Genomic DNA, 23,566 nt, shown 5'->3' with positions numbered 1-23,566 from the left:
TTTTCCAGCTGTTCCTTCCCCTGGGATGAGCCCCAACCAGGGCTTGGTGCTGGTGCAGGAGCAGAACCTGAGCTCTGCCAGAGCCTCCCCAAACCTCCCCCACCTCCATGCACAGGGAGTTTGGTGATTTCTGTTTCTTGCATGGGGGTTTGGTCATGGATCTGTGAAAAATGCCTATTTTATGATTGGTTTATCACAAATACCAAAATGAATATTATATGTGTTGTGTTAGAAAGGCAGCAGCTGGGAATGTCCTGCAGAGCCTGATTCCTTCTGAGCCAGGTAAAATCTTCTTTTCCATCCTTCTGGGCCAGGTAAAATCTTCTTTTCCATCCTTCTGGGCCAGGTAAAATCTTCTTTTCCATCCTTCTGAGCCAGGTAAAATCTTCTTTTTCATCCTTCTCGTTGTTATCTTGTTCCTGTTTAGTTCAGGGGTCTCTTCCTGCACTGCTGCTTCATCCTTTGGCTCAGAAGGATCTCATTTATTTCCCTGAGTTCCATTTCTGCACAGTATAAACCATTGTATCCTGAGTGTTTATGGAGCACAGAGGTGCTTCCTCTTCTCATTGCTCATTTTTAATCAATCCTTTTTGCTTACTCACCACCAGCAAAGCCACAGAGGAATCATTGCTTTTCCTTTTCTCCTTTATTAAACTCAAAACCCCTTGCTGGAGGTACCAAGACCCAACCAGTTGCTTGGAAAAAAGCCATGATTTTCCTGTTTTGGGGACAATCAGCTGTGCCATGGTTGGGACTAATTAAAATCAAAAGCATCAAAGTGGGTGCTGGTTGTTGGTGCAGGGCTGGGGATTGGCTCTGGGTTATTTTGCAGGCAAGCTCAGCCTTGCAGCAGCAGAAATGGAGATTTTAAAATAAAAAGAGCTTTTTCTCCATCCAGCCAGGTGCTCTGAAGTGTCCAGGTGTCTTTTGGTGGTGAGGTTTGGATTGAGGGACTTGGTAAAAGATTTGCTCTTACCAAAAATCAATTAATTTTGAATCATTAACTTGACCAAAAAATAATGCAAAGGCAGCAAAGCCAGGATGTGCTGGCTGATGCATCTGGTGAGATTTGGAAGTTTTTCCTCTTTCTGGGTGAGCTGATCCTTGCTGGAGGTGCTGCAATTGTTTCACCCCTTGTGTTTCACCCCCAGAGCTCCCAATTTCCCCTCCCTTTGGGTCATTTGGGGTCAGGGCTGCCATGGAGAGGATGCCTTTGGAAAGGATGTGCTGCTGCTGTGTTTGCTTGCAGGGTTTCCTGTTGGAATGTGGTTTCTCTTCCTCTGCTGCTTCCAGGGGCTCAGCTGGTTTCCTGCTCCCTGCTCTGGGTGTCCTCAGTGTCACCTGGGTGTCCCCAGTGCCACCAGCAGCACCTGGGCATTCAGGATGGGTCTGAAAAATCAGCTCCACCAGTTTAGGCTGGATATTGGGTTTATTCTGCTCATATTTGGGTTTAATTTATGAACTCTTCAGGGGTGATGAATCAGTGTTGGGTTTTCTGGTGTGGAACAAGAACATTTCCCATCAATTCATTCCTTGTGAAAAAAAAAAAAAAAAAAAGAGGAGAAAATGTGTCTATGAATAGCTGCACGAGGAAGGCTGTGCACAATAAAGACATTATGACAAATATTACACTCATCCATATTGATTTTTGCTTTGTTTGCTGGCTGGTTCCTTTATTACCCTGGCAGAGCCATGAGCAATGTCATCCCAGCTCAGCTAATGAGAAAACATCAGTTGCTTCTGTCAGGCTGCATTGAAGAGCCACTGCCATGGTCATTTTAAAAAGGACAATTTGGAAAGCCCAGCCTGGGCTGTGGGGCTGGTCCAGCACAGGGAAATGCTGGGCTGGGGCTGCTCTGGTTGTGATCAGATGGATGATGTGACATGGAAAATGTGGCACAGGGCTGGGCTGGGGGCAGCCTCCACTGCCCTCCAAAACTGGGGCTTTTTTAGGATGGCTGAGCCCAGTTAAAAGGGATTAAACAATCCTTCCCCAAATTTTGCAGGTGCCCTTTATTCAGTGACCTCTCCTCACTTCACCCTCCTGTCCCCCCCAATAAGGAAATATTTCCACTGCTTTATTTATTTTAAACTGAGCCTGTTCCCATCAGCCAGGGCTGGAGTGAGCCCCAGGCTCTCTGATGGGATGAGATTGGGGCTGTCACACAGAGTGACGTGCTGGGGTTTGAATACCATTCATTAATTAGGATTTTCCAGCCCCCTTTTCCAGGCTGGAGCAGCACCTCCCTTCATTAGCAAGGAGATAAATGCTCCCTGCAGCCAGCTCAGTGTGGTCCCAGAAACCTTCCTAGCTCCTTGCTGGAGCTCAGCTGGGACTGGATTTTCAGTGCCATCATGTATTATTCATCCCAAATAATACATATTCCAAGCCTGTCAATGTGCAGGGCAAGGCAGAGTGATTTGAGGGATGTCTCCAACCTATAAATCTTAATATTCAAAGCATTGACAGATTTTGTGGGGGTGTTTTTTTGAGGGACACACAAGGAATCCTCCTCTTTAGCAGAGAGCAAGGGATGCACCCAAAATTAAATGTTTACAAGCAACATTTCCACCAGGTGTCCATAAGTGGTTTGTTACAGAAATTCTGGTCTGGTCTAAATATATCTGTTGGGAAAAAAGTGAGAGTTTGCAGTTTGAGAGCATCCTGTTAGACTTGGGGTCATGATGTTTGCTTTAAATGATGGTTACGGCCAAGGTAGAATCTGTTACTAAATGCAGATTTCCTCATTTGTTAATGGGATTATTTCTGGTTGGGGAAGAGGAAATAATTTTAGCATTTAATAAAAAAAATTATATGTAAGTATCTATTAGAAAATTCAGGCAGCGGAACTTTTTAAAGGAGGTGTGCACTGATTTATCTTAATCCTATTATAATAATTGATGTTAAAGGGAAAAACCAGCAGTGAAAAGCCACATTCCTTGCCATGGTGAAAACCTTTGTATTTCTCATAATGTCATATTTACCCCAGGACTAAATTACAGCTTGTGCAGCCCTTTCCTTTAACTCAGTAAATAAGATTTAGCTGCCGTGTGCTATCCCCCTGTTTCTATGGAAACCAGGCTGCAGTGCCAGGCAGTGGATCCAGCACAGGCCGTGGCTCTGGAGGCCACCCCAGGGCCAGGGGGGTCCCAATGACACCCGGAGCACCCCAAGGAAGGGGGAGCAGTGTGGGAGCATCGGGGGTAGGATGGTGGGGATGGGCGGAGATGAGAGATCTCTGCAGCCAGGGCTGGGAATTTGGGGTTTATTGCAAAGGGCCTGGGCGCAGGGCCCTGCTGGGAACTGCCACCCACAGCTCAGAGCAGGCCTGAGAGAAGAGAGGGGGAGAGAGAGAGAAGGCAGGATCATGGTAAAGAGATGAGAGAGTGAGGAACAGTAAAGAGGGTAAAGAGAGAGTAAAAGGGGACGAGGTTCCTGTTACAATACAATAAATCTTCTTCTGGTTGTGGAATTTGGGGTTTATTGCAAAGGGCCTGGGTGCAGGGCCCTGCTGGGAGCTGCAGCCACAGCTCAGAGCAGGCTGAGAGAAGAGAGGGGCAGAGAGGATGAGAGGGTGAGAGAGTAAAAGGGGTAAGAGAGCGAGGTTCCCGTTACAATACAATAAATCTTCTTCTGTGTTGAATATTCTGATTCTCACTCACCAATCTAGTACAAGATACAAATCCTATAGCATTTCCATACAGCCTATAAGAATCACTACATTACCATACTGTGTTACATATTAAACCCTAAAAACTCCTCTTTGGACCCCTTCTGCCAAGCTGGCAGGGTCTGCTCTGACCCTTGGACCTGTCTGCAAGCAGAGGGTGTTGTTACATCAACCTTCATTCTGGCCGCACCATTGTTTTCCAGTTGTTCAGTAACTGAGGTATCTCAAAGCTTGCTTTCATTTCAATCTCACTTATAGTTTCCATATTCTCCAAATCGTTTGCCAGACAATCATATTTCTAAGGCTTTCCTGTTCCATCTTCCCCAACAGGGCAGCTTCTTGCTGTGATGCTGAACTCATTCCTGTGATGCCAAACTTGTCTGATCTCTTTAAAAGTGACAATAATTTGATTTTTGTGTCTGAAATTAGGATCTCGCTTGTTTTGGAGGGAGAGAGGAGATGCTTGGAGCTGCTGCCTGCACACAGACCTGATGCTATGTTTATTAATGGTGTTATTTATTAATTGGGACATGGAGGGGTGCAGAGCTTGGGGGGCTGGTCCAGGGCATGATCCCAGATGCTCCAATGAGCTCTGGGCTGGATCCTGGATGAGATGAACAAGGAGGAGTGGAGCTTGGCTCAGGGTTTCCCTTCAAGAGCAAATTAAGCCAAAAAGACTTGCCTTTTTTAGTGACAAAATGATTAAAGCATAATTAATTTCTTCAACTTGGATAATGAAACATCTTTCTTTGCAGGCCTGAGGGCCCAAATAGGAGCATTTTTAATGTTATTTTTAACAGTGCTATTTTTTACATGTCTCAATTCCCATTCTCTTCATGCTCAAAGCAGTGAGATTGGTGTTAAAACCTCCAGCCTGTTTTTGCCATGTCTGAGTTTAGATAATGCAATGTTGAGCTTAGATCTGAGGTGTGCCCTGGAGACAGAGGTGTGTGGAGCAAACATCAGCTGGTTAAAGCCAGATGTCCTCCCTGGTCATCCTTCTCTGATCTCCAAGGCAATTTTGCATCATTTTTTAATGTTCTGATGAAAAACTGGGGTGCATGTTGGTGTTGCCTTATTCAGGGCCTGGACAATCCCGTGGTCTTTCCAAGATTATTCCATAATCCTTTAGATATTTTCCTCTCTCCTTTCCTGCCTTTTTCCCCATCTCTTTGCTGTGCTGAGATTTGAGGGAAGCACAACTGGGTGGAAAACAAACCCAACCTCACTCTTGCACTCTGAAATCTTGATGGTAATGAGCACTAATAACGTGCCACAGTGAGGAAATTGGAGCAGACCCAAGGTTTAGCAGGAGGGAGCAGGGTTGGATTTTTACTGGCAGCTCTTGTGTGATGAGGAGCCTCAGCCACCACTTGTGAGAGCTCAGGAACCCTCCTGCCCTGCCAGGGAAGATGTTCCTTCCTTGTTTGCTGCAATGGCTGTGGAGCTCATAAAATCGATTTTTTTCTGCAAAATGGTGCAGCTGGAAGCTTCTGCTAAACTCTTGGATTCCAGTCTGAGGAGTTTTGGGATGGAATATGGATTTTTGGGATGAAATGTTGTGTTCTTCACCCCATGTGCCAGCCAGCTGTGTCCAGCTGTGCCAGAGGAGTGTGTGGGGCAGGGGAGATGCTGGGCTGGCTGCAGAGTCTCTCTTTTCATCACTCTTTTATTTTTTTTTTTGGTATTTCCTTCTTTATTTCCATCATTCAAGTGCCTGTTCCTCAGCTAAAACCACCTGGATAACTGGTGGACCCTCCAAGTCAGAGACCCCCAAGTTCAGATTTTGATGCATTCATGAATGAGGCAGAAACAAAATCCTGGATCTGGAGATTTTCCCTTTTTTCCAGCCCCAAACCCTTCTGTAATCTTAATGGAAAAAAAAAACCAAAATAAAAACAACGACAACTCTATCCCCATCCACCTATCCTTTATTGGAAGTGCTAAACCACCTTCTTCAGCGACTTTTTCTAATAAAAGGATGTCTGTTAAACAGAGCCCCAGAGAGCTGAGCTGCTTTACAGGGAGCTGTTTGAACTGCTCTCCGTGCTGGCTTTTTAATATACTTTAATACAGTGCTGGCCCTTTTTCTGCATAGTTTTTCCCCATCAAAGCTTTTATCATTTCCACTCTGTTGTCTGAGTGTCACGCAGCTTTAGAGGGGGTTTGGGAAGGGGGGTGCCACATGGAGCAGTGCAGAGCTCCACATTTTACATCCCAAATGCAGATTCACCAGTGACTCATCTGTGTCCAGCGTGGGGAGATGCTCTGAAGTTAAAATCCCAGCGACAACAGACATGGAGCACCCCAGCTGTTCCCTTAACAGGTTGCACTGCGTTGTTTCTTGATTTGTAATTGTATTTATTTGAAGTTTTGTAGGGGCCTGAATATATGTATTAGGTATGGAATCCCCCGGACAGCCGAGAGCTGTGGCAGCCGGAGAGCTGGGACAGTGGAAGATAGGACAGCTGAGAGCTGTGGCAGCCGGAGAGCTGGGACAGTGGAAGATAGGACAGCTGAGAGCTGTAGCAGCCTGAAGAGCTGTGGAAGATAGGTGTAGCAGCCTGAAGAGCAGTGGAAGATAGGACAGCTGAGAGCTGTGGCAGCCTGAGAGCTGGGACAGATATGGATATTGTAACTGTGTAATGGAAAAATTGTTAAAAGAAAAAGGGGGGAAATGTAGGGGCCTGAATATATGTATTGTTATAAAGGAGTCCTTGTGAATATATATATGTAGTGAGAGTCCTATGTATTAGATAGGTGGGTCCTGTTGCTCTGGATGAGCTACAGCTGTGGGATCCTTGGTTGGGTAGCAGCTGTAGCTCATGAAGGGCTCTGGGATAAAAGGGGGTTGGGTCGAGAGCCCAGGAGGAGCCCCTGTGGAAACCATGAGGAACTGTGCTGCAGAAAGGAGCTGCATAATAGGACCAGCAAGAAGGTATGGACTTTAAGATGAGACTCCAGAAATATGAAATACAATAAGATAACAACAACAAAGTTTTTCCTGCAGTGAGGGATCACTTACAGCCTGATGGCACCGTGCAGTGCAGGAGCAGCTCTGGGGACAGATGTGGCCCCAGGCAAACAAAGGCAGGAACACAGATGTGCTGCTAGGGCCAGAACCCAGAGAGGGGAGAGGGGCATTTCCACGGGTCTGAATCCTGCACCAGGCTCTCCAGGATCATTTGGGAGATGCTGTTGGAAGGACTCAATGGGATGTCAGCTTGTTTTGTGGGATTCATGGATGGGCCTGGCTGGGCTTCCTCTCCTAATATTCCATTTAAAATTCTCTCCTCAGCTGTGGGATGTGCATTTGTGTGCAGGGTGAAACCCAGCAGAGCTTGTGCTGCTTCAGGTGACCCTTTGCCAGGGTGTGGGTGATGTGAGAGCCACTGGGTTTGTGCTTTGGCACCTTCACCTCTCCCCCAGGGAGAGCCCAGATCCCTTTCCAGGTCAGCACACATCACACCTGGGGTGGTTCTTCCTTTCAGGTGGGGTTGGATGAGTGAATTCCGAGCTGGAGCAGCTGCTCCTCCTTTTTGCACCCAAACCCACCACTGCAGCTCCTCCCTGACCAGTCCCAGCACTCCAAACCCCATTTCCAGCCAGCGAGGGGGAGGGAATTTGCTCAGCTGAACGTTCTTTTCACGGATGTAATTCACGCATAAATATCCATACATTGTCAAACCTCTTTTTTTCCTTTTTTTTCCCCCTTTTTCCCCCTTTTTTCCCTTTTTTTTCCCTTTTAGCCCCTCAAACATGTAATTTTGATTTCTCCAGCTGCAAAGCCAAACATGTGAATTTTAAATTGTTCAAGAAGTCAAACATGATCATTCCTATCCCCGCCATAGCGCAGGACCCAAAACCGACGCAAACGCTTCTGTGGGGCTTGCGCTCCTCAGGGGGATGTCATTTTGACAAGAATGGATTTTCCCTCTTTCACAGCCTGTCTCGTGCTTGTCTTGATGCTTTGGTAGAAGTCTCATCAGCTGAGCGGAGTTGATTTTGATGGGGAATTGTTCAAACCTTTCAGGTCCCTCCCCGCGGACTGGTTTGAGATGATGCTGGTGAGGAGCTGAGGGGCTGATGTCAAATAAAAGGGTTTTGCTTTTTGCAAAGCCTGGTTATCTCTTGGTAATGCTGTCAAAGGCACTTTTCTGCAGTCCAAGCACATCGTCTACATCTGGCCAGAATATGGCATGAAAAAAAGATGTTTTGTACAAAAAACCAGCCTTAATAGCAGATGGAAAAAAGTCATTAAGATTCAATTTTCAGGGACCTTTTTTGGCTTTTTTTTAAATCTAAAATTTGAAAATATTTTGTTTGTTTGTGGATGTACAGGAAACATTGCCTTTTTTCAGTGGACAAAACCAAAATGCTCCTCAATATTGATAGAACAAAAAGCTCTTTATCTTTTCTCTATCCCACTCCTCAGTTTTGAATTTTACACCAGACTGAGCTTTTCCTTTGGGAATTCCAGACATTGCTGCCATTTTAAGCACACACAGTTATTTGCAGCATGGATTTTCATGCCCCACATGAGGACACCTGAGCAGAGGCTCACCCTGACCTGGGATTTTTGGGGATTTTGTGCTCTGTGAAATGCCCCGTGCAGTGGTAAGATTTTAAAGTGCTCTTCCTGGCAGTTAGAAAATGCCAATGCTAACAAAAAAAAAATCCCAGTTTCCTGTTCCTTTCCCACAAGTAAATACTTGCCAGGCATTTCCAGGAGCTCCATGGGACAGAAACCAGTTTTACCTGTTTGGTTACAACAATCTCTTTGTTCTGGACAGGAGCTCCAGGGAGTTTTCCCTGACCCTCTGACCTGCTCAGACCTGGGGTGACAGCAGTCACTTCTCTGATCTCATCCTCACATTTGCATCAGTGCCTTTGGGATGCAGTTTTGAGTTTTGACATTAATTGATAGCTCTGCCATGCTGGCACCAGCAATTCCTGTTCCTTTTTTACTGTTTTTTTTCCCTTTGTGGCTGGTGGGATCCTCATTCCCTCCTGCACAGGGTGTTTTCAAGGACTCTCATCCATCTTGATGACCTTTATCAGCATTGTGTGTTCAAACCTGAGCCCTTAGAACCATCAGGGGGCTGTGGTGATGGGAGCCTGTACTCACACATGGATAAATCCCATTTTTTCCCCTCCCCTACAACCCCTGGCTGACCACAGTGCACAGCCCAGCTGCTCTTTGTCTCTAAACTCTGATTAAAGGGCAGGGAGTAGGTGCTTGAAGCCACATTTCCCTTTCTCTGTGTGATGATGTGAGTGTATTTTTGTAATTTTCTCTCCTGTACCAAGTCTGGCTCTCCCCAGCCCACTGGGTTTGAACGTCTCATGTCGAAATCCCTCAAAGCTTCATCTCTCTGCGTGTTCCACACTTGCTCAATCTGTTCCTATTAATTTTTAAAGGCGTTTTTAGCAGCTGATAAACAGCTGGTGACACTCGGGGAGCTACTGTGAGGCTGCACACGGAGCTGGGGGATGCTGAGGGCGTGGGGATGGTGTTCCCTGGGGATGCCAACACCCCCCGTGTGCTGCTCCATGTGGGGATGGGGCTCCCCGGCCCTGTCTTTGCTCTCTCTGCTGTTTCCCACCATCCTGGCTCCCTGCAGGTCCTGAGCAGAGCTGAGCTCACACTGGAGGATCTGCCTGAGCATCCTTGACAAAGCCATTTGCATTCCTTAAATCACTGCCTGAAAACATCATGCCTGACTCCTTTTTTTTTTTTCTTGGAGACAGACAAGATCTAATCTATGATATTTTTTCCTTTTATTTTTTTTTTACAGCTGTATGGATTTGTTAGGCCTGAAGAGACCCTTAGATCATCTTGTCTCACCCTCTGTGCAGTAGTGACTGTGGAAATGCATCCAGCTTCCCCTTCCACCCTGTCATTTGTGAGCTCTGACACCCTGCCAGAGGAGCCAATTTTGGATGTTTTTTCAGTGCAGTTCTTTTCTGGGCCCTTTTGCTGGGAGTGATGCACATTTCAGTGCATTTCAGTGCATTTCAGTCCCCCCAGAGCAGTAAATGTGCTGTCTGCAGAGGCAGAGCAGCAGCTAAATTTAAAATCCTCAGTCAAATCAAAGCACTTTGTGGGTGTATTTATCCTCTGTTACAGGATGAGAGGGAGGGAGGTGGTTTCTGGGCATCTCTGGAAAATGCCTTGTGGGTTTCTGCTCCCTCCTGCCTTCCTGCAGGTGGAAATGCATTAATTGATGTCACAGGATTAATTAAAGGAAAAAATGTGGCAGTGTCAGAGGTCTCTATGCCATGTGCCATTCTCTTTGGAAAGCCCAGGCCAGGAATTTGCCTGCCCAGGAGTAGGAGGCTGCTCCAGACAGAGTTTTGTCTGGAAACCTCTTGATGCTTCCAGTGAATCACGGATTTGGGAAATTCAGGGCTTGCTATTTTGAGAACTGAATCACAGAGGAACTGAGGGTTGTTTCTGTGCTCAGGCTATGATTGATGGAAAACCCTTTTTTAATTTCTGAAATAACATTTATTTCTGGAAGGTATTTCACCAGCAAAGCAGAATCTGTAATAAAATAAAACCCAAACCTTTTATCTCCTTCAGGGAGGGCAGGGAAGAGGAGGAGCAGCACCCAGAGCACAGGGATGTCTTGGCAGTCTGGAGAGGCTTCATTTGTGTCAAACGTGGAATAATTGCAGAGAGAAAAGCTCCTGGTGGTGTTTGTTTGCCTGGTAGAGCTGTCCTTTCCCTTCCTCTTCCTTTTGAAACAGTTCTTGGAAAACTGGGCAGGAATTGAGCAATGAGGAAGAACAAAACACACAGATCAGGAGCTCTGATATTTAACACTAGCCCCTTCTTACAGAATAAGAATTTAAACATTTGTAGGTTTGGTTGGGTTTTTTTTCTCCCAAAAAATGAGGCAAACTCACAGAAAAAGCTGATCTGACCTCACCTCAGGAGCTGGGAATTTCTCCTCTCTGCTCCTCCCTACCCTGAGACTTCTGAACATCCTGGTTCAGCTCCTGCTGGCTGCCTGTTTTTCTAGGAATTGGGAATTTAACACAAATTTTCCTAGGAATTGGGAATTTTACACAGTTTTTTTCCAGGAGACCCAGAGGTGACACTTTGGGGACTGACAGGAGGGGACAGAGGTGTCCAGCTGGGTGATGCTGAGGGAAGGGTCAGGCCAGCAGCAGAATCCTGGCTCATCCCTCTGCTTTAGGTGCTCAGGACAGGGAAAATGAGTGGATAGAAACAGCCTGGTGAAAATAGATGAGGAATTTCTCCTTACTCCAGCTGAAGGTTCAACCAGAGCTTTCCTCAGCTTTGAATATTTTTTTTTTTCTGTGTCAAGAGCAGTGGATCCCTGTGATGGCTCTCAATAACCTGGAGAAATTGGGCATTTTTCTGCTGTGAAATCTTCCCTGTGGACAGGAGGAGGGAGCAGAGGGAATGTTCTCCTGCCTGCCTCCATGAGTGGCAGCCTGCATCACTCCTCCTTTCCTTAGAGAAACTTTGGGAGGGACAATAAGAGCAGCTAAATTGGTAATATTGGAGGGCTGAATTTCGTGTCAGTTGTTTTCCAGACTTGCTGGATGCTTGCAGACACTCTCAGAGTGGTGCAGGGGATGGGTAAATGATTCCCTGATTGATTTCATGTCTGAACGTGGCTTTGGGAGCCTCTTGCAGCTCGGGAGGAAGGGCTGTACCTGCTGTACCTGAAGTCATAACTGAGCTCAACTTTCCTGGGTTTAGAAAGGAGAAGTTTGCTTCCTTGTGCCCCACACTTGAACTGCTGTAGGATGCTTGAGGTGATCTTATCAGAGGTTTTTAGTGACTCATGAAACCAGGACCTGGCACTTGCAAACAATCCAGGGTGGAGCTCTGTAGGACCAGGAGATGTCTCAGTGTGAGGAGCTTTGAGGGTCCTGGAGCAGCCCCTGGTGATGTGATGGGCCTTGGTGCTGTGTCCAAGTGTCCCCAGCGCCTGAGAAGTGGATATTTAACAATATTCAACAGGCATTTAGTGTTGATCTGGGCCAAGGAGCAGCTCAGACCTCCCCTGCCTTTGGGGGAATTCTGTTTGCAATGATAACAAACCCCACATGTTTACAAGGTGCTGCTCCTCCCTGGAGTCTGGGAGAGGATTAGGGCTAAGGAAATGAGCTTCATCCTGCTTTCCTGTGCTTCTCCTCCTACTGTTCTCCTTCCTGAGTGTTTCTGCTCAGTGTCACTCTGTTTTGAGGTGCTTAGCAAAGGGGTGCAGGCAGATGTGACCGTGTTCATGGGGGTTCTTGAATTGGGGAAGAGAGGAGGATCTGACTCCATGTTTCAGAAGGCTGATTTATTATTTTATTTGCATTAAAACTATACTAAAAGAATAGAAGAAAAGGTTCTCATCAGAAGGCTGGCTAAGAATAGAAAGGAATGATGATAACAAAAGCTTGTGTCTCGGACAGAGAGCCCGAGCCAGCTGACTGTGATTGGCCATTAATTAGAAACAACCACATGAGACCAATCCCAGATGCACCTGTCGCATTCCACAGCAGCAGATAACCATTGTTTACATTTTGTTCCTGAGGCCTCTCAGCTTCTCAGGAGGAAAAACCCTAAGGAAAGGATTTTCCATAAAAGATGTCTGTGACAGGCAGAGGAGAGCTCCATCCCTCTCCTGGTTGTGTGTTCCCACAGCTCATGGGCACATCGAGTTATTTTGCTCCTTCCTTCTCTTCTGGGCCTTTTTCACTCCTTTTTTTAAACTTAAACCTTTTCCCTCCTTTTTTTAAACCCAAAGTGAAGATATTTCATCCAGGTGGGTCTGTGCTTGTGCAGGAAGCTGCAGCAGCCCCTCCATCTGTAGAACCAAGAGGGATTCCTGCTACAAGCCCTGAGCAGCTGCAGGGAAAGAAAAACTTCATTGGGAAAGGTCTCCCATCCCTGCCAACACAGCAGTGCCAGGTTCTGAGCAAATCAAAGCAGCAAATCCCAGGCAAATTCTGCAAGCTGCCTTTTACAGTGCACTTAAAACGCTCCTGTTTGCTTCCTGCCTCTTTTGTGTACCTTGGAATTACAGGAATTCCTTTGAGCTTAAACGAGTTTTTCTGTGATTTGTAAAACACAGCTGGTCTCAAACATCCTTGGGATGGTTAAGCTGCTGCTGCAGGAGCCTTGGAGTAAATTATCTATGTAGTGTAGAATTTTGGATTTTGGATATTTTTGGTTTTGGATATTTTTGTGGAAGTTTTTGGTAGGGGTGTTGTTATAGTAACAAATTTTTTTGGGGGAGTTTTGTTAGTATGGCTGGGTGAAGAGAATTTTGAATTTTTGGTAGTAATATTACTTAAGGATTACATTTTTTTGGGAGTTTTGTTAAGAGGGATAGAGGAGGAGTTGTGTTTTTTGGATTGTGCAGTATTGGTAACTATTGTGACTATTGTACTATGACTTGTAACTATTGTCAGGTGTAATTTATGCCCTTTCCACTGACTGAACCTTCACAGCATTAAATTACTGTTGTAATATAGCAATGCTTAGTGCCAGCAAGAAAATGCTTTAAGCAGATAATAATAATAAGCAAAAATATTATAGCAATAAACGACACGATTGTAAAAATTTCTTTTTAAGTGAATGGAGAGTGAGGTTTTAGGAGGGACTTGGCTTCCCTGAGGCTCCCTGGGGCAGAGCTGATGCTTTGCAGGTAGGATGGGATGGGGGCAGTGAAGCAGAGCTGTAGGATGCAGAATCCAACCTGAGGGATCAATGGAAAAGCTTCAGGGCTTGGAGCACAGCAGCCTGTGAAGGGTTAAACTGCAGGTGAGTCCCTTGAGGTGGGAAATTTCCATCCAGAAATCCAACCTTGCTCTGTCCATCTGCAGGTGGCCTGGGCATCTCCCAAAGCTCTGAGGCTCAAAAGGATTTCAACTTTTCTGCAGAATCCTGTAGGCTTCTGCAGAAAAGTTGAAATTTTGGCCCTTCCAGAAACTGGAGGCTCTGGGAAAAAAAAAAAAAAAAAAAAAATTCTTTTAAACACTTTCCTTTGTGTTGTTTTTACACACAGCTGCATTTTTTCCTTTAGCACCTGGGATAATGATGAAGGAAATCAGGCAAGGAGAGTTTTGAGCTCTCTCTCTCTCTCCTGTAGGTAAATTCCTCTTTGTGCAAGTGGATTGGTTTCATATGGATGCTTCCAATTTCTCCTGCACATGCAAAAAACCTTCCTAAACCTCTTTTTTCTTTTTTTTTTTTTTGGTGCTCCACATGTTTTGCTCTGACCTCCCAGCTCCCTTTTGGGGCCAAGAGGAAATGGGAACCCAGAGGAATGTGAAAATCTGTAATATTTTCTGCTTCCATCCCAGGCCTTGATCGAAAGGGATTAAATTTAATACAGATTAAAGCCAGTTTCTTGGAAGCAGGTTTGGATATCCGTGTTTTGCATCTGACTAGCTGTTTTCTCCATCTGTTTCAACAAATCCAATCAATACTGGGGGAAAGGGGGGGATGTTTTTGCAGGAGAGCCTCGTGCAAGGAACCCTTGGAAGTCCCCATGTCTGGAATTCACTTGGAATATCTTAGGGTGGAGCTGATGAGAGGGCTGGGATGGGCTGGGCTGGCTGGGCTGGCAGCTTTTTAATTTAGAGTCTGGTCATGGAGTGATAAAACCACAGAATTTGGACATTAAAGCCCATCTGGTGCCACCTTCACTAGTCCAGGTTGCCCCAAGCCTCCTTCAGCAATTCCAGGGATGGGGCAGCCCCAGCTTTTCTGGTGACCTGTGCCAGGCCAGGGCAGAATTCCAGGTATGAGGACAGCCCAGGTGACAGCTGTGAGCAGAGCCTTGCCCTTGTCTCACCTTCTACCACCAGGAATTAACGTGAGCTGCTCCTTTTCCGTGCTCTGTCTGAGCAGTTTTTTACTTTGGCTGCCTCTGACAGGGGTTTTTCCCTGGAAAAGTTTGTTGGGGTGGCTTTTTTTGGGTCACAGGGTGAGAATTTTGGTTAGGTGCATCAATTTGGGCACCCTGATTTATGGGCTGGGGTCAGAGAAGGACCTGGAGCCCTTTAGCACAAAGTTGTGGAGCAGCTGGCCCACAATGTGGGGAGTAAACTGAATTAAATCTCACTGAATTCAAATGTTTAGCAGGAGCAGCTGATTTCTGACAAAGTTTAGCCTGTCCTGGTGTTCCCTATGGCATAAGACAAATATTGGGGCCATTTTTGTGCTTGTCTGTGCATCTTCTCCTTTTGCATCAGTGCTGTGGGGTCAGGAGTTGTCTGCAGGACCCTTTCCCTGATTATTCCTGGTTGTTACATCCATGGCAAGCACAGGTATGATATTTATAATATCATGCTTAGCATGGGGTGGGCTCTGAGCCTTTTCTAGGCTCTCCACAGCCTGCAGAGACCCATCCAGAGCATCCTGGCCAAGGTTTGGACCACCTGTCCTGCTGCTGCTCCCACACCTGGGCACGAGGTGTCCTTGGGGCAGCTCAGGGTTTGCACAGCACCTGTATAAACCCATTAACCAGCATTTGAAGCTAATTAGTGCTTTTATGTTTTTTTTTTTTTTTAGGATTTATTTTTTAGGATTTTTTAGGATCTTTTTTTTTTTAGGATTTTTTTTTTTTTTTTAGGATTTTTTAGGAGTTTTAAAGGATTTTTTTTAGGATTTTTAAGGATTTTTCCCCCCTTTCCTGCCCCTCTTTCCGGGCCAAGTGCCCAGCACAGCTTGGTGGCTTTCAGCAGGGACTGTCAGCGCCCACGTCCTGCCCACGGGTGTGTTCCACACCTTCCCATGCTGCAGCCCCCTCCTCTGCTGCTCAGAGCTGGGCATCCTGCCAGCTTCATTAGGGAACAGCTCATTAGGGGCAGGGGAAGGGGCTGGACAGAGCAGAGGGGCTGTGTCGGGGTGGGGAGTGAGAAGTTCTGCCTGGAGCTCACCTGAGCCCAGCTCCAAGCCAAGCCAGTTTTGTTTGTGGTTTTCTCCCCTGTAATTTGCAGGAAAAAGCCCAGTTCCCCTGCCTCATTACCCTCCTTTCCCAAAGGACAAGTGATAAAACCCCAGGATTTGGACAATAAAGCCCGTCTGGTGCCACCTTCACTCGTGCGGGTTGCCCAAGCTCCTTCAGCAATTCCAGGGATGGGGCAGCCCCAGCTTTTCTGGTGACCTGTGCCAGGCCAGGGCAGAATTCCAGGTATGAGGACAGCCCAGGTGACAGCTGTGAGCAGAGCCTTGCCCCTGCCTCACCTTCTACCACCAGGAGTTGAGCTCTTTTTGTAACCATCACAAAGCCATGCAAACCTCTCCAGTCATACCCCGGATTTCTTTTTTTCCTTAAGAGCCAATTTTGTACTATCTTTAATCAGGAGGGAGCACATCCAGCACCCATGGGTGCTGCTGAGCTCACTGCTCCCACTATTCCAGGGCCATCAGATCAATCTCTGTGCCCTGCTCAGCTGGAGGCTCTTTCCCAGCTCATCTGTGTTGATTTTGGTGTTGGCTCACTTGAGAAACTGCTGGGTTTCCTCCCCTGAGGCTTTTAAAGTCCCATCAAAGGCAGCTCCTCGCTGCTATCACAGAGAGATAATAAAAGTCCTGAACGAGGCAGTGCCTCAGTGGAGGAGAGAGCCCATTAAGGAGCAGAATAACTCTTTATTGCTGCTGTATTAGAGGAACTCAGCAGCACAAAGCAGGCACTGGAGTTCCAGGGCATTAATTCCAGGGTTTGGAGCTGAGCAGGGCTGTGGCTGGGCTGGTTTGTGGCTGTTTCTCTGTGTTTAGCTGCTTTGCCTTCTTCTCTTGTTGGTTTTGGATCTTCTCTGCGTCTTGGGAAGGTGAGGGACCTGCCCTGGCCAGGTGGGGACAGAGGACATGGACACCTCTGACACACAGATATCGTGGTTTGGGGACACCAAAAATGTGTGGCAGTGTTCCCTTCCTTCCTCAGCTGGTCTGCGATGGGAAAAGACAAATTGGTGTCTTAAATATGGAGGATGTGGGGTGTGCACCTGGATAACTTATGGTGGTGTGACAGAGTGCAGAGATTTTTGAGCAGTAGCCATAAATCCACCTGAATTGTTCTTTTCTCCTCCTGGTAAGGGAATCATGCTGGTTTTGCACTACTGCTCACTCTTGAAAGGCTTCGTGATTTTAGACATGATGCCAGCCCGAAAGAGTCCAAAATGAACCTGTTAAAATCCTGCATGAGTCCTGTTCCCACTAGAAATCAGCAGTGATTTAATATTTGCATCCCCAGCACGTAATGTGGCCAAATCATGGGTTTAATGCAAAGTAGTGATGGTTTAATAACGTTGTTTTTAAAAGCCCATTCAAGCACTTTACAGCTAATGGGGCTGGGGAAGAGGAGGAGCTGCCAGAGCTCTGGGACCAGTAATAAAGCAAATGGAAGTGGCAGGGAAGGATCCCTGGTGTTTGTTGGAGGAGGGAAGAGGCTTTGCCATGCCCAGACTTCCCCATCTGTTGCAGTAAATACCGGGACAAAAAGCCTGGATGTGCCATCACAGGAAAACCCCACTGGCTTTAATTTGAAATCCTTATCAAATGTGTATCAGCACAAATCAGCTCAGCTGGCACCTCTCCAGAAGCTGGATGCCAGCAAACACCACACCTGGTGTGAGAGGGAGTGGGAGGAGAAGCTGTGGCACACCTGGGCAGGTGAAGTGGAGCCACAGGGGAAATCACCCAGGCAGGCACTGGAAGGGCTCAAACCAATTGTCCAAACCAGTTATTATTGAGCAGCCTCATCCTCAGCAGGCAGCTGGGTGGATGTGGGTTTGAGAGGATGGGTGTAGGAAAATCCATCTGAAAATCCATCTGATTGGATCCTTTCATGGGGCTGTGCCCACCCTTGGCAGCCCAGGAAAGCATCACACCCTGGATTGCTCCTGCCCAGCCAGGGCTGATGCTCAGCTGCCATCAGGAGACGGGATTGAAGGAATTCCCCAGGGAATTCCTGGGCTGCTGGAGCAGCAGCAGCAGCAGTCCTGGCTGCTCTGTGTCCAAGGAAAAGGGCTGGCTTGGGGTTGATCCCTCAGGTTTAGCTTTTGTATTTTCAGATTCTGTGCTGCTTTGGTGTGTAGTTCTGAGCTTCACATTAGGGGACGGTGAGCTCTGTGCACAGAGCAGGGAGACAAAACAATTCCTGCTCCAGCTGGGCACCAAGGACAAATGATCCAAATCTCAGCCCAAGAGCACAAACAATGGTGGAACAAAGAGAGAAAAACAAGCAGGGTGGGACTGCCTGGGCTAAAGCTGAAATGGGACAATGAACTTTAATATACAAATGGAGCAGAACTGATCAAAGTGAGAGACCCCATGACTGGTCGTGCATTTTGGGGCCATTTTGGTTCATCTTGGGTTCATTTTGTGACTATTTTGGTTCATCTTGGGTGCATTTTGGGATCATTTTGGTTCATCTTGGGTGCAGCCCTGGCTGGGCTCTTGTGCTGCCCAAGGTGGATCCATTGAGGAAATCCTTTTAATAATTCCCTAATTTATTCTTTAACTCCATCCAGCCTCTGTTCTATCTCAGCTTTCACAAGACATCAGCTCTTGCAGGTTTAGCCCCAGACAAGAGCACCAATGACTGATCCAGAGCAGGCAGGTTGTGGTTTGTGCTCTCTGCCTTCCTCCCATGCCAAGCTGCTTTGTTTTTTCAGACCTGACAGAGTTTATTTGAGAGATTTTTCTGGTTGCTCAGAGATACCATCAGTTTATTTCTGATTTTGGGGTCAAGTTTCTGCCTGAGGCTGGGGATGTTTGGCCTGAGGATTTGTTCTGCCCTTTCTGAGTTCAGGGGCAAAGCAGAAAATGACTCCCTGTAATTGCAAACCCCTCTCCCTGGCAGGGCATGGGCAGAGGTGGCACAGAGAAATCTCTGCCCAGAGTTATCAGTGTTGGCACAGAGAAATCTCTGCCCAGAGTTATCAGTTTTGGGCAGAGCTCATGGTTTGCTTAGAAGGAAATCTGTTCTGGAAATGCTCCGTGCTGGCTGTGAGCCCTCCGCGATTCCTGCTCCCTGCAGTGCCCAGAGCTGGAAAGTTCCTCCTATGCAAAGTGTTCTCCAGCCCAGCTGGGGCAGTTTGTTTTATCAAATTAAAAAAAAAGTTTATTTTAAAGTTTTCTTGATGCTCAAAGATACCATCAGCCATAAACAATGCCAGAGGAAGTAGAAGAGCAGTGAACATAATAATTTATTTTATATTTGGCTTTGGTTTATTTTAAAATCTGCAATTCCTAAAAGAAAGTGTTGGGAGTAAAGAAGAAAAGTGGTGAATATTTTTGTTGAAGTAGTGTGGCTATTGTGGTTTTTATTTAATTAGTTTCAAAAATCCCATTTCTTTACTCACTTTGGTGTTTTCCAAAATGACCAGTGATGACCAATGACCAAAATTTTCCACTTTAAGTCTTGATTTTTATTTTATTTTATTTTATTTTATTTTATTTTATTTTATTTTGATTGTTTTTATTTTTATCTATTTTATTTTATATTTTTATTTAATTTTATTTATTTATTTATTTATTTGTTTTTATTTTTATTTATTTTATTTTCTATATTTTAAAATATTTATTTTGTTTTATTTATTTTAATTTTTAATTTTAATTTATTTTTATTTTTAATCTTAATTCTATTTTATAATTTTAATTTTTTATTCATATTTTTATTTTCATTTTTAATTTTATGTTATAATTTTTATTTTTATTTCTAGATTTATTTTTATTTTTATTTTATAATTATAATCTCTTTCTTTCTTTCTTTCTTTCTTTCTTTCTTTCTTTCTTTCTTTCTTTCTTTCTTTCTTTCTTTCTTTCTTTCTTTCTCTCTTTCTCTCTTTCTCTCTTTCTCTCTTCTCTCTTCTCTCTTTCTCTCTCTCTTTCTCTCTTCTCTCTTTCTTTCTCTCTCTTTCTCTCTTTCTCTCTTCTTTCTTTCTTTTCTTTCTTTTCTTTCTTTTCTTTTCTTTTCTTTCTTTCTTTTCTTTCTCTCTTTCTTTCTTTTCTTTCTCTCTCTCTTCCTTCCTTCCTTCCGACACTTCCTTCCTTCCCTTTTCTTTCTTTTCTTTCTTTTCTTTCTTTTCTTTCTTTTCTTTCTTTTCTTTCTTTTCTTTCCTTTCTTTCCTTTCTTTCCTTTCTTTCCTTTCTTTCCTTTCTTTCCTTTCTTTCCTTTCTTTCCCTTTCTTTCCTTTCTTTCCTTTCTTTCCTTTCTTTCCTTTCTTTCCTTTCTTTCCTTTCTTTTCTTTCTTTTCTTTCTTTTCTTTCTTTTCTTTCTTTTCTTTCTTTTCTTTCTTTGTTTTTCCCATGAAGTGCAGAACTCAGGGGCTTCTTTAAACCCAAACTCACCTGCAGGGCTCGTGCCTGACTTTGTGGTGCTGTTGTTTTGCAGCAATGATTTCTCTGGTCAGTAAATGATCAGCTGGGTGCTTGGATTGAACCATAAATACAAAAACTCACTGGAATTTCAGGAATGTGAAGGGCATCCCTCACTTTTCATGGCAAAACCACCAGAAATATCCCCATGAAGCCTTTGCAGGTCACTGGTAGAGAAAAGTGTCTGTGCACCACCTGCATGTGGCACCTTTATATTCCTATTTATATTCCTGCCACCTTATTGTCACTGGGTTGTTATATATAGCTTTTATGGTAATTTTGTGTGCTGAATGCAGTTTCCAGGGAGGAAATTGCATTGAGAAATGGGTGAAGAAGTAATAATAATAGCAATAATCTGCATAAGCCCCTGGTGTTAAAACCCACAGCCCCACATCTCCTGAAGAAAAATGCACAGATAAGAGAACAGTTTTCCAAACAACATCTTCAAATGACTTGTAGGTTGACTTTTGGGGGAAATAGCTTTAAATTGACAGAGATTTGGATTAGGTGGATATTGGGAAGGAATTTCTGGTTGTGAGGGTGGTGAGGCCCTGGCAAAGTTGCCCAAAGTGTTCAGGGGCAAAGCAAAATTCAGGTTGGAATATCTGTTTGAGTTGTTTTGGTGTGTCCTGGGATTCCAGGAGCAGGGAAAAGCCTCAGCTGGGGTCAGGGACCCTCCTGCTGCCCTGTGGGTGTGGGACAGGTCCTGACCTAACCCCAGAGCCAGAATCAGGCCTGGGTTTGCCTGCAAATAAGAAGTTTTTTACAGGGCAAAATGAGACACAGTTTAGCAAACGCTTAAGGGCTGAGTTAGTTTTAATAATGTTGTTTAATCCTGTAGAAATGGAGAGGATTACTGATCCTAAACACTTCCCTGGCTGGGGGCTGGGCTTTGTGAGGAGCTGGGCTGGCACTTGGCTTGTTTTGATCTTAGGAGATGTTGGGAAAAATATTCCTGATATTGGGACAGCCCTTCTGGAGATGCTTCAAGGAGGCTTTCTGTGCTTGGTCCCTCACACTGGGTGGCTTGGCTTTGTCAGCTGAGCGTGGGTTTGGGATCCGTGGGTTTGGGATCCATGGGTTTGGTATCCATGGGTTTGGGATCTGTGGGTTTGGGATCTGTGGGTTTGGGATCTGTGGGTTTGGGATCCACGGATTTGGGATTCTCACTCAGCTGTGCTGGCTCCTGATTTTCTCACCTGAGTGTGGATTTGGGATCCTCACTGGGTTGTGCTGGCTCGTCACTTACTCACCTGAATGTGGATTTGGGATCCATGGATTTGGGACCTGTGAGTTTGGGATCAGTGGATTTGGGATCCTCACTGGAGTGTGCTGGCTCCTCACTTCCTCACCTGAGTGTGGGTTTGGGAATCTGTTGATTTGGGATCTTGGGGTTTGGGATCAGTGGATTTGGGATCCTCACTTGGCTGTCCTGGTTCCTGACTTTCTCACTGGTTCCTGACTTTCTCAGCTGAATGTGGATTTGGGATCCGTGGGTTGGGTTTGGGATCTGTGGATTTGGGATCCGTGGATTTGGGATCAGTGGATTTGGGATCCGTGGATTTGGGATCCCCACTGGGCTGTGCTGGCTCCTCACTGGAAGCAGAGCCAGGTTTGATGTGCCAGGCTGAGCAGAGAGCAGAGGGAGCCTTGCTGGGGAGGAGAACTGGGAACTTTTCTCTTCCATTTCCCTGGAAGTCAAACCCCGCGGTGGCACTGTCTGATTCATAAACTGGATTTTTGCTTCAGAAGGCTAAAAATAGAGCATGGAGAGACTCATTCAGTCAGTCTAGGATTTCCCTGGTGCTATTTTCAGCCCCCTGGAGCAGGGCTGGGAGTGCCAGGGGAGTTTCCATCTCTGTGCCCTGTCTGGGCTGGGTGTTCCAGGTACCACTCAAGGTGTTCTGAGTCCTGGAGCCTCTCAGGGATGTTCTGTTCCCTGTTTTCCATGTGGAAATCCCCCACTTTTTTCGGGTGATTTCCCAGTTTTTTGGTTGCTGCCCTGGCTTTGGCTCCACACCAACAGCTGACAGCCAGGCTGGCATTCATGGCACATGAAAAATGAGAGGGATGAAAGTTGCAAAAAAGTGTGGAGGGAAAGGATGGTGTGAGATGAGGCTGTCATTGATGTCCTGGGATAAAAATGTGGCTCTGAGTTCATCCCAGGGGAAAATCCTGGGTTGTGGTCCCAGCAAGCCAGGGGAGCATCCCAAAGCAAAATTCCTGAATAAAGGGTTGGAAGCAGGGCAGCCCCAGGCAGCAGCAGCCCCCAGGGGCTGGGTTTGTACACCTGGAGCCCTTTATCCATGTCCCATCCCAGGAGATTGGAAACCAGCCCAAAAACAACAGCTTTGTTTTTACCACCTCAGCTTTGAAATGGTGAATGTGAACAAGGGTAAAACACACTTAAAATCCAGCTCAAACCCATTCTTTGTTCCTCTTCATTGAAAATTCCCCATAGCAATTAAAACTTCCATCAAAAAATGGGAGTTTTTCTGAAAATCCTGGTGGTTTTATTGCTTCTGATTGCAGTGCTGATGAGAATATTTTGGTGTTGAATCACCCCTGGCTGTTCTCTGCCAGAAAAGGGCGATGGTCTGCACCCACCTCTGACAAACTGATGATGCATCTTTATTGAATTGCAAGAAGCCAGAGCTGTTCAGCCTTGGCAAGTTTTGCCTCAATAAGATCATTTTGTGCGAGGAGAGCCACGGAAGGAGTTGTAATCCTTTTGTAATAAAACACAAACTATAAGAGGGTTTTCTCAACGCTTCTTAGTGTTGCATGAAACCTGTCAGGGCAGGTCTGGGCTCATTAAATGAGTGTGGGGATGGAATTTCCTCAGATGAAGCTGTTCAGTAATATCCTGAGGGTTAAATGTCTTTTGTGCTCAGTGGTGGAAGCTAAAGCAGGGTGCTGATGGTGACACTGTGACACTGAGGGGAGGACTGGAACATTTCCATCCCAGCTCCAAGCACCAGGCTGGGGGTCCTTGGGCTCCCACCAAACCTTCCTGTGTACTCAGTAAGCACACCAGCCTCTTTTTCTCTCATTTCCAGGTGATCTCTGCAGTATCCAGGCTCTCCTTCCACAGCATTGCTCAAACCAAAGGAATTAGGTAAGATCCTTTCAATATGATGCCTTAAAATAACATCTTTCCATATTCCTCGTATTTAATCACTTCACACTCTTCAGAAGCTGCACATAATGGGATTAAACAGACACCAAAATGCCTTTGGGGTGCAGGTAGGAATAGTTTCAGATGAAATAAGTGAAAATATGAGGAATTGTGTACACTGTTTGTGCTGGGGAGTGCAGCAGGGAGAGTTTTGCTGTCTGCAGTATCCAGGCTCTCCTTCCACAGTATTGCTCAAACCAAAGGAATTAGGTAAGATCTTTCCAATACGATGCTTTAAAATAACATCTCTCTCTCCCTCTCTCCATATTCCTTGTATTTAATCACCTCACACTCTTCAGAAGCTGCACATAATGGGGTTAAACAGACACCTTTGGGATGCAGGTAGGAATAGTT

The 23,566-nt window shown here is 45.6% G+C and overlaps 1 protein-coding gene across 2 annotated transcripts in view; it reads left to right on the top strand.

Annotated features, from left to right (window-relative positions):
- The window catches only part of VAV2 (vav guanine nucleotide exchange factor 2), a 121,697-nt gene that overhangs the window by 50,795 nt on the left and 47,336 nt on the right, over positions 1-23,566 (top strand). For both annotated transcript variants that reach the window (XM_059486318.1, XM_059486317.1), the window contains exon 3: positions 23,094-23,152. In XM_059486318.1, coding sequence (XP_059342301.1) covers positions 23,094-23,152 — 59 coding nt within the window. The remainder of the gene's footprint in view (positions 1-23,093; positions 23,153-23,566) is intronic.

The sequence above is a fragment of the Ammospiza nelsoni genome, chromosome 20 (genome assembly GCF_027579445.1).
Source record: "Ammospiza nelsoni isolate bAmmNel1 chromosome 20, bAmmNel1.pri, whole genome shotgun sequence".
NCBI lineage: Eukaryota > Metazoa > Chordata > Aves > Passeriformes > Passerellidae > Ammospiza > Ammospiza nelsoni.
The sequence above is the reverse complement of the archived record's forward strand: the minus strand, read 5'-3'. Positions and strand labels throughout refer to the sequence as shown.